Source organism: Physella acuta, unplaced genomic scaffold (genome assembly GCF_028476545.2).
Source record: "Physella acuta isolate Inbredline_101_S28 unplaced genomic scaffold, ASM2847654v3 ptg001333l, whole genome shotgun sequence".
NCBI classification, from domain to species: Eukaryota; Metazoa; Mollusca; class Gastropoda; family Physidae; genus Physella; species Physella acuta.
Window position 1 is genome coordinate 218,976 of NW_026732848.1, and position 11,639 is coordinate 230,614.

At 39.2% G+C, this 11,639-nt stretch overlaps 1 protein-coding gene across 1 annotated transcript; it reads left to right on the forward strand.

Moving 5' to 3' along the window:
• Window positions 1–4,282: 4,282 nt before the first annotated feature.
• Window positions 4,283–11,320, forward strand: LOC131958534 (uncharacterized). Its single transcript, XM_059323620.1, has 4 exons — window positions 4,283–4,295; window positions 5,369–5,479; window positions 8,192–9,088; window positions 10,623–11,320. Exons 1-4 carry the CDS (start codon window positions 4,283–4,285, stop codon window positions 10,883–10,885), a joined length of 1,284 nt encoding a protein of 427 aa, XP_059179603.1. The 3' UTR covers window positions 10,886–11,320.
• Window positions 11,321–11,639: the final 319 nt, after the last annotated feature.

Consider the following 11,639-nt stretch of genomic DNA (forward strand, 5'->3'; position numbering starts at 1 on the left):
AATCTTCGGTTGGAAAAAGGCTTTGGAGGCAAATCCAAAAAGGAAAGCAGGTTGAAATCGGAGTCAACGGCCTACAGGGCGCATAAGTTGACAGGTAATACTCAATTGTGTTGGAGGGAATACCTACCAACACTTGAATTAAGAACGAAGATGGTTCGTGTTAATTTAACATAATACAACAACCTCTTCCACCGATAAAATAAACATCAACAAAAATCAAACTTCTAAGAAAGACGTTTTCCTTTTTAATATAACTATATTTATGACCCGACCTTCAATAAAGCAGTTGGTGTTGAGATTCTGTCCACGATACTAAAGAGTCTGCTCAGCTTTCGTTTACAGTTAATAATATTGTTTTGGTTGGGTACCTAAACACAGAGGCGTAGCGAGGGGGGGGGGGCGGGGGGGGGGGGGGCGGGGGGGGCGGGGGGTGCGGACCGCACCGGGTGACACCATTTAGGGGGTGACACCAAGGCAAAAAATAGCAAAATATATAGAGAAAAACTTGAGGGGGTGCAAATCGAAAGTTTGAGGGGGGAGGGGGTGCAAATCGAAAATTTGAAAGTTTGTCCCCGGGAAGGGTCACTACGCCTCTGGGGGGTGACACCATTAAGTGCCGCACCGGGTGACACCCGACCTCGCTACGCTACTGCCTAAACAGCTGGGTGGACGCAGGCATTGTCTACTGACTCAATTCGGGATCCGAACTCGAGACTTGAAAATCAGTAACCTTTCATTCTAGCTATAAAATCAATTCAGCTATCAGCTATTTTGTAGCAGTTTGCACACTAAAACTGACAGCTTGGTGTTCTCCTGGAGTAGAAGAGTACCCACTGTTGATCAGTTAACACGCAAAAATCCATGTTGAACAACTGCGCAGTTTCGTTTTGGCAACTTCCGGTCTAGCGAGTGTCAAACCCTAGCATCCGCCTCTACAAATTCTGTATAATCAGTTTTATAAATGGCAGTTGTTTACTTGCTGGAGGAGTGCATAAATTTAAGCTGTAGATCGGATGCTGTAGGGGGAGGGGGACGGGATGAAAGAAGGAGGTGTCTACACATATTTTGAGTGAGGCTTTGTTTAGGATTTGTATAACTGTAAGCAGCGCGACTACAGGGAGAGCCTGGTGATATAAAACCCATTTGTGAAACAAGAATTAGGTTGTGAGGACGGTGTCGACTTTTTTTTTCTTAGTGCCAGATAAAATAGAGCCCAGCGTTTGAAGTATTAGGGAGGGGTCGGCGCGGTCGAGCCGGTAAAGCTCTGGTTGCTAAACCGAAAGGTCTCGAGTTCGAACTATTTCTATTCTGGACTCTAGTAAGCCTAAATTATAACAATTTATATTAAACTTTTGGGTTTCTTGCATTTATTGTCTCTCAATTCCCTCTGAAGTTGCAGCTATTTGAAGTAAACTTTCGTCCCGTGGTCGAGTCGGTAAAGCTCATGGTTGCTAAACCGAAAAGTCTCGAGTTCGAACCCTCGGGCAGATGAGGCTCGTTAGTTGGGGACAGCCACTCTTCTAGGAGAGACAACTCCAAAATTAAACAACATCTGCCTTGTAGTGTGTTGTATGTTGGACAAAGGCTATGGAAGCAAATCCAAAAAGTTAATGGTCTCAACGGCGCATAACCAGTTGAAACGTATACTCAATTGTGTGTGAAGGCATCTCTTCCTACACTGAAATTAAGAACGAAGAAGAAGAAAGAAGAAGTAGTAGGTGCGGTGAGGCTTATCAGTACACCGCTAGAAAGTCTCGGGTTCACTCAGTTCTGATTGGTACCCGACTCACGTTAGGGAAAGTAAAGGCGACTGGGCATAGTGCTGGCCAAACCTTACCATCATATGCCTAGGTCAAGTAACAAATCAACTCTTCTCCATGGGTTCCCAACCTGGGGGTCGCGACCCCCAAGGGGGTCGCGAAGTGCTTTCTGGGGGGTCGTCTACTGGTAGGCTAAACTCTAGCAATGAATAAAATACATAAATATTTAGAAAAATATTGGAAATTCGGCATTACTAACAGCACTTGAAGTGGAATAGAGAATAAAAAAATTGTACTGTGCAAAGTTGTTCTTAGTCAGGAGTCTATGAAAACTTCCAAACGTCAATTTGAGACGAGTCATTCGGAACACACCAAAAAAGATATGTAGTTCTTTCGTCGGCATGAAGCTAGTTGCAAACGTCAGAGACTTGATCGAACAGAACGTTTTCACCAAGAAAACACAGCATTAGTGCAAGCATCATATGAAGTAGTATTAGAAATTGCCAAGCAAAAAACCTCTCACACAAAGGGGAAAATCTCATCAAACCATGTATGCTGAAGATGGTAAAATTAATTCTTGGGGATTCCAGTGCAGTAAAGATGCAACAAATATCTCTGTCTAATAATACTATGCAGCGGCTTATGTTAAAAGACAAATTTAGAATGAAATTAAGCTTTCACCATTGTTTGATTTTCAAGTTGACGAATCGACAGACGTGAGTTCGTGTTCGCAGTTGCTTGTCTTTGTGAAATATATGCATTCAGATGTTAGCAAATAAGGGTTGATGTTTTGTGAAGATATCATGGAGAAAATAAATACGTTTTTTGAAACTGGAGGATTAAAATGGGAAAACGGCTGTGGGGATTGTACTCATGGTGCGTCATGTTTTCAGTGTCAATAGGAAATGTCAATCGTGTTTTTGAATTGAAAGAAGAAATCAAGATGTTCTTGGAAGTGCAAGGAAACAAGACCTTTTGATATACTTTAACGACATGGTGTGGTTGGAGAGAGTATCATACCTAGCAGATATATTCGAACATCAACCTAAGCTTAACCTGATAAAGGAACGAATATTATCTCTTTTCATGATAATCTCTTGGCATTTTTATCAAAGCTGCAAAATTGGCGAGAAAAAATAAATATTTGAAATACTGCCATGTTTGAGAAACTCTGCAGTGTGGTGTGATAGATAAAATTTTTAAAGGATTCTGCGCATCTTGAATCTCTTGACAACGAACTGCGGCGCTATTTCCCTGAGCTGAAAGAAGAAGAATCTGCATTGTCATCCATTCTCTGCTTTCCTTGATGTTACCAGCATTGCCGATGAATAACGAGATGAATTCTTAAATTTGCAAAATTTAATTGTTAATGCTAGTTAATGCTTGTTAATAGCATGTAATTTTGATCATCGTATTAAAACAGTTATCACGAATAATTCATATTGAATGTCTACTAGAAAATACTAATTTAGTGCTTATTATATTCTTTACTAATTTCGGCTTGTTAATTATATGGGGTCGCGGGTCACTTACGTTTTATGAAAGGGGGTCGCCACTCGAAAAAGGTTGGGAACCACTGCCCTATTAGATCGCTTATGTTTTTTATATGACGTTGTATAATGGTGTGGGGATGTAGTGATGTATTTAATATTGTCTCAAAACGCTCCGCATGCAAATCTTTGTACTTAGGAACAACAGGCAAAAGATTTTAGAAGTATTATAAACATTTATAGTTATCAAAGTTTGAACATTGCTAAATATTAACAAAAGTTGAATTTTTCAAAAATTCTTTTCTTTATCATTAATTGGAGACTCAAAAAGCTTATAAGTTTAAAACATGTCTTTAATTTCTCGTGAATTCAGCAAATTGAGAATTTCATTACTGATCCCATTTAGCCTTTTTTTAAACGGGTTATGTATTTCAAATTACAAAACCCCCATAAAAAAACGTTTACATACCTTGCAGTTCAGTAGTGTTCACCGATTTCTTTAATAGCGGCATATGAAGGGGTAGTGTAGTCAGCACTATTTCTACTCGCATATACTTACCCCAACGTGTGTACAGTACTCGTCAGAGCTAAGTGGCCTCAGGTACATTCTACGGGTTTGAGCCAGGAATTCAACTCGAGACTTTTGAGTTAACAGCTATGTGCTCTACCATCCCACCACACCCATTAATGGTATTTAAAAAATATGTGAAATAAAATAAATTTAAGTCATGGATAAGACTGCTTGCGATTAATCGGTTTTTATTGCTTTGACGGTTATTATGATGCAGCTGTTAATTTTAGTTTACAGCCAAACTGACAAGATTTTTATGCCCCGGATATGACAGTTACATCCCTTTCGTGAAATAATTGAGTCATCCGATTGATATATTTAGCTTATAATCCGGTCCCTCCACCTAAAAAGTGTTCGCAGAATAAATATTATAAATAAACCCCGATTGACAAGATGTGCGAGCCAATCCAGCCTTACAATTAGATTCGGTTTCCCTGGCCAGATCGGTACAAAAAAAAAACATGCCAGACAGAGGTGAGCCTACACTGGCCAGAACAGTTTTTATGTGGTTGGTGTCACGTGACTGTCCACGTGCGTTGACAGCCTCGTTCGTCAGAACGTGACCTTGTTGTTTGTAGACACGACAGGGGCAAGTACTCTCAGTGAACGTATGACGTCAACATGTTTTTTTTTATCGGTAGTCTCGCATATCAATGTTGTCGGTAAGGTGATATAGTCGTCTGTCATTTGTGGTTGACAGTGTCAAATTAATCCAACTTTTTTTTTTCTATATTAATCTTTTCTTTTATTGATAATACAAAGTAGGCCCTATATTAAAGTTAATTTTTACAAGCTTTTATATTACAAATTAAATACAACCATACAATTCTAATAACAGTAATAACAGTCCCCCCCCCCCACTCCTAACTTCAATTAGGCTTAATACAATCTTGTCAAACTAACAATCTCTACTCAATATAAACATTAATTAAATATAAATCTGGCCAAAATAGAAATCTATAAATAAACATCTGGGCATAGTGCTGACCACACTATCCCTTCATATGCCGAGGTAACAGAACCAGGTGAACTCTACTTCACTTGTCCCATGGACCGTCAGGTTCGAAAAGTAAAATTTATATAAACGAAAAATTAAAAAAAAAAAAAAAACTTGTAAAAATTACAATCTGTATGTTAACATAAATTACCTGTATATTAACATAAATTAAATAAAAATCAGGTAAAAATAACAATCTCTCCATAAATTAAATAAAAACATGATCTTACAATCTCTATCCTAATCATTGACTGTCATTGCAGCTAATCCCATCATCAATAACCATGATTCAATTAGTCATCTTAATCAATTCACTCTCCTGTAAATATATCAAGCACGATAGAGTTAACACAAACTCAGTACAACAAATCATGATATCCTTTATTCTAGTCGCGCGACAAAAGCCACCTACTCATATCATGTCAATAACCACTTTTTCGTCAAACGACCAATACCTCTTATAATATTCACAAAAAACAAAATACACATGTAATCCGCAAGTATCCGGTACAATTACGAATATTCTAGACATGACCTTATTTTGTTACAGATAATGACCCCGAGTTTCTGGTTGGTGTCAAGGGCGTGGACAAGCCGCTGTGTTTTCATATGGAAGGACTGACCAATCAGGTCATCCGTTTGTTACAGGATCCGGCGTCAGGTAAGTTTGACCAATCAGATCAGTTATAAGATCCGGCTTCAGTTAAGTTTGACCAATCAGGTCATCCGTTTGTTGCAGGATCCTGCGTCAGGTAAGTTTGACCAATTAGGTCATTTGCAGGATCCTGCGTCAGGTAAGTTTGACCAATCAGGTCATCCGTTTGTTGAAGGATCCTGCGTCAGGTAAGTTTGAACAATCAGGTCATTTACAGGATCCTGCGTCAGGTAAGTTTGACCAATCAGGTCATCCGTTTGTTGCAGGATCCTGCGTCAGGTAACGTCAGGTAAGTTTGACCAATAGGGTCATTTGCAGGATCCTGCGTCAGGTAAGTTTGACCAATTAGGTCATTTGCAGGATCCTGCGTCAGGTAAGTTTGACCAATCAGGTCATCCGTTTGTTGAAGGATCCTGCGTCATGTAAGTTTGAACAATCAGGTCATTTACAGGATCCTGCGTCAAGTAAGTTTGACCAATCAGGTCAGTTATTGCACCTTGCGTATGGTAATTTTGAACAATTAGGTCAGTTATATGACCCTCCGTCAGATAAGTTTGACCAATCAGGTCTCTTATAGGATCCAAGGTCAGATAGTTTTAGATTAGATTCATCTTATTTGTAGTCAGTGGCGTAGCCAGGATTGTCTCAAGGGAGGGGTTCCAATTTTTACCCGAGGACAAACTTTCGATTTGCACCCCCCCTCAGACTTTTCATTTGTACCCCCCTCAGACTTTTGATTTGCACCCCCCCCCCCTCCTCAAACTTTTGATTTGCACCCCCCTCAAACTTTCGATTTGCACCCCCCTCTCATACTTTATATATATACCGAGGGATCTATTGGGGGGGGGGGTTATGACCCCCCCCTACCCCCCCCCCCCTGCCTACGCCACTGTTTGTAGTCAATATTACATTGTCGGGAATATTAGGTACATCTTTGCTCCACCTGAGGCTTAAGCCTTAGAATAATTTGGACTCATGTGCACAACAATTAGGATGAAGGCATTATCTGTATCAGTTTAGCCTGGTAAAACCTCAATTGAAATACCGTGAAATACCTAAACTTGGTAGAAATGAAAAATCAAGTTCGAATTTATAACGTGGTAACGTATCATGTAATCTACACTACTGTTTCTATTTTTCTATTTTCGCGAAATTATTGCGTTTTCTAAATAACTAATTTTGTAATGCTTCAGTCGTTATTGATTAATTGAAGTGTCAAATGTGATTCTTCTTGCTGTTTCCTAGTTCATCATTTATTAGTTAATTATCTTTTTCCACCTTATTTTCCTAATTAATCAGGGATTGTAAAATCTAATAAAAATTTTAGCCACGGGAAATTGTTGACAGTTTCTATCACTTTTTATGTCACAATTTCCTGGGAGGAAAAAAAAAAGGTTTGTTGGGATGGAGTTGCAAGACAACCACAACGTAACGCGGATGGGTGTTGTTGGGAAGCCTCTGTGGCCGATCTTGACTTTTTATTCTTTTCGCTCTGAAAATAGAACAATTATGTTTTGCAAATTTAGGGATCTTGCACCAGTAATACAATAGTATGTTCTTTTTAAATCTACATTTACTTTGACTTAATCCCATGAGGCCCATATGATGCCCGTGTGAGGCCTCTATGATGCCCGTGTGAGGCCCCTATGAGGCCCATGTTAGGCCCCTATGAAGCCCGTGTGAGGTCCTTGTGAAGCCCACTTTTTTAACGTACCCGATTTTAGTCAACTCTCTTCCTATATGCCCAAAGCACTACTATTATATCGTTGTACAACTTTTTATCGACCCCTATCCCACGTAATTATAAACCATTTGTATGAATCACTCATGTATCTGAAAACTTATTCAAACCTTGGCGAAAGAAATACTATGTGATTTGTAAAAATAAGTATGGGTACAGGATAGTTTTGCAGTTGAGTCACTTGCTTCTTCTTCATAAAAACATTTGTAAAGTAAATAAAAGAACGAGTGTGTAATTCAGGTATGTCAGATTAATCATTGAAAATTCAGAAATTTCACAAAAATGTAAGTCAAGAATGTCAAAGGTAATAACCCTTAATACAACATGTGTCAACTAACCCTGCAACAGTTGAAACTATACTTCTAAATGATAAACCGTTTCGACACGTTTTGCGTTATTTGTATATTTACACGCCCATTTTAAGCAATTTTTTTGCAATATTTAAGAGAGTAAACACATAGCATTGAGAACAAAAGATATGACCAGTTTTAGATAGGGGTTTAAGCTTTTGTTTGTTGTAGTTCAAAATTTTTTTTCGATCAAATGTTTTGTCTTTGTAGAGCTAATGCAGCTAATGGTTTGGGCTGTAATAAAAAGATTTGAAAAAAAAATTAACTTGATATATTTTTCTATAAATTATAGACAAGCTCTTAGGTTAGAAAAAAAATACACAAATCTAAACTGACCGAATTAGAACTCAAGTTTTACGCTGTTACTTCAAATGCTTTTGCTCCTTGCGTGGTGTTAATTTATAATGAAACATCAACAACAACATTTTAACACGAGATAAATGGCCCGTTGAGGGAGAGATACAACGGGCGCTAGGTTGATAGTGTTGTCTCTTTTCTCTAAACCAAAACCAAAATCAAAACCAAAAACACCACCTTAACTTCAGATTGAACCGGAAACTAAAAAAAGACATTGAAAACGGATTTTTTTTTTGTAAACATTGCTAACTCAATGTTTACTTTCTCCAGGGATCATCGTCAACGCCCGCACATTTCTCGATGACGCCACCAACAAGACCTACCTCGGCGCCATCATGATCTCCCAGGGCAACTTCCGGCTGATCGCCAAGCAACGCGTCGTCATGGTCAACGAGTCCAAGTACGACTGGACCAACGAGACGGTGCTCAACTTCCCGGGACAGAAGATCTTCGTCATCAACAACAAGGCCATCGTGACCTTCTGGAAGAGGAACATCACCTTGGTCGTCAGGCGGCACTTCGCTACCGTCGCCGACCAGGCGGATTCCGAAGAGGGTGATGTCGACGATGGGAAGAAAATTCGAGACAACGAAGAAGGGGGGAATATCAGTGAGGAGAACGGGGAGAATAAAGGAGATAACCCTATGTTCGCGAGTAACGGAGAATCGAGGGCGGAAGTGATCCCGGTGTTCGGGTTCGCCGAGCGGGATAGTTTCTCCAACGGGGTCTTGTCTTCCCAGAAACACAAAGGGGTCATCATGCATAATTTCGTAGGGGTCAACCAGGATCAGACATTCGTCCGGAATTTATTCGTCGAGGTGGACGGGCAGAAGCGGAGAAAACGAAGTTTAAGGTCGGAGAGTTTTAAAAACCTGAAGCGCGGGGACGCGGATGATTTTAATTCCCGCCCGGGGGAGAGGATGCAGTACGAGTACAAAAGACAGACGCCCGGGGGTCACGGACAGGATGAGAAACAGCAGTACCGGCAGCTGGGGGAGATGTTCAGCCTTCAGCAGAAGAGGCCGGAGACCCAGGGGCGTCGCCAGAGGGAGACGGAGGACGACTACGTGCTGGACGACACGGACATGAAGAAGGACAGGACCATCTTCCTGGGGCTCTACGTCACGGACTTTAGAGACCTCTCCAACAAGACACACGGACTTCTAGGTGAGTCAGTTACCTGTGGAACTTTTAAGGGCTTATGATAGAAGTTCTCAGATAGAGGTCAATGTATTCTTAAATATGATTATAAATAAAAAAACTTTAAGTCTTTAAACATCTATTTTGAGGATAAAAAATGTTGGTGTTTTCTAATGACTACTTTATTTCAAGACACTTTAAATCTTACAAGACATCTAGTTTTCAGAAAATAGTTTTTGTGTTATTTAATGAAGGCTACTTTATTTTAAGACACTTCAAATCTTTATACACCCTTTTATGGATTTTTAATTATGACTACCAAAATGTAAGATACTTTAAATATTTTAAAACATCTTGCTGTTTAACCTCATCTTTAAGATACCAAACTTAAGATATGTCACACCTGTTAAGAGCTCTAGTTCTTACTTATTTAAGATATCTGTATTTCAAGACACTCAAAATTCGTAAGACAAACTAGATCTAGTTGTATACATTCTTGAAGCAGCTGATTAAAACATTTATTTTTATTAAAAGTATCATTTTAAAATATCTAGATCTACATATTTTATTGAAAACAAACACAGCTCGTTACACTTCTAGATCTAAATAAAGTATTTTTTTCATATGATGCAATTAATCTAGATATGTGAGATGGATACTTTTGAGATTCTTTTCTTTCAAAGTTACATACAATTTTAGTTTAGGTTCTCAAAATTTGTTAGAAATGGTCATATTTTTAGCAATTCCTCTACTTCACGATCTTATAATTCCAAACGTCAATTACCATTAAAAAATAACATTGATTTTAGCTTAATAGTAACAACAGACCTGTTAGCAAAACTCACAATCTTATCGTATCCCTTGTAATGAAACCCTAATCGTTATCAATTAAAAATGCCTTGAAGCTTCCTTTGTATAAAAGTTGGGTTGTGGAGTAGGCCTATTGGTGCACTATAACTATATTTACAACCGTTTCGTTGTAAAAATGTTAGAAGGTTTTCAAAGGTCCGGAGATTAGTAGAAAAATACCAGAGACTGCTGTTTAAGACTAATTATGTAATTTATTAGGACTATCCCTTTTCTACGTGTCTTTATAAATGTATGTTTATCCTATTATTTAAACAATTTAGCTTCACAAATGTCGTTATAATAAAGTAGTATTTTATGTGCATTATTACAACAACAAAAATTTCTTCGAACGAGACCTCGCTGATAAGCTTTAGGATCTAATTTATCAATGTTATTCCTTCTAGAAGTTGTCGTCTTACTCTTTTTGGACAACCACTTCAAAATTATCCTCATATATGTTATGTAATTTTTTTATTAGGACAATATTTCTTTAAAAAAATTCCTCATATTGGTTTCGTAATCTACTTTAGTAGGAGATTTTCTACTCAAAATGTCTTAATGTGTTGTGTAATGTACTTTATTAGGAGAATGCCTCTTCAAAAGTGTCCACATATTTGTTGTGTGATGTACTTTATTCGGACATTTCCTTCTACTTTACCAGGCCAATTCCTCTTAAAAATTGTCCTCATATTTATTTTATCTACTTTACCAGGACAATTCCTCTTCAAGAGCGTGCTGATCGAAAAGATCAAGTACAGAAACGGCAGGACGAAGGCGACGTTTCTGGTCAGCGGGAACCCCGAGCGCCGCACCCTGGCGCTCTTCACCCTCAAGCACAACCAGGCGCTCAACACCTCCCGGGCCTGCTGGAAGATACGTCAGCAAGGTCGCGAGGTCATCGACGGCAAGTACACCGACTACGTCGTCTCCAGCATCCGCAACAGCAACCTGCTTGAACTACCGCCGCCGTTATGACTAGAACCGGCCCCCGGGACGAGTCCCGGGGAGGAGACCGACGGGGTGGGGAGACAGGAGAAGACGTCGACGAGCATGGACGTGGGGGGACGGCGGACGGTGTATGTTAATTTTACGAGCCACGAGATTAAAAATTACGAGCAGACGACCACGACCTTGTCCTCACTCCTGCTCTACCCGACGTGCGTGTACGAGACTCACCACCGGATTCACGCGCATAGCGAGCCCGAGAATAAAACGTAGCGAGACCACGTGACATTTTTAACTCTATTTTTCTTTTACCAAACGGAAGACAGTAGACAGAGACTGTGCGAAACTGAACACTAAATAAAACTGCTTTGCGTGTCTGTTTACAGTTTGCTTCCTATCTAAACCGATTTTTATTCTAAAACAAGTAAATACAGAGAATTATTTTGTTTACTAACGCGGCTGGAAACAATTAACATAAATTTTGAGTATATGATCAACCGCTGATTCACCTACCCCATGCTTAACAGCTCTTAATTGGACTGTGAGAAAAAATAAAATAAACATTTTTAATACAGAAAACAAAAATAACAAATACACATACAATTACTTTTTAATTTTAGTTTTCTATTTTTAACTATTTAATGTAAAGAATAATCATTAGGATGTTTTAGACACAAATAAAAGCTTGTAACTTTAAATATGTGTGCGGTTTATTATGCGTTGGTGGCCCTGGGCTGCTGCCCATTCATCCCATTGCTTACATCCGCACCGGTCTGAAGCGCAA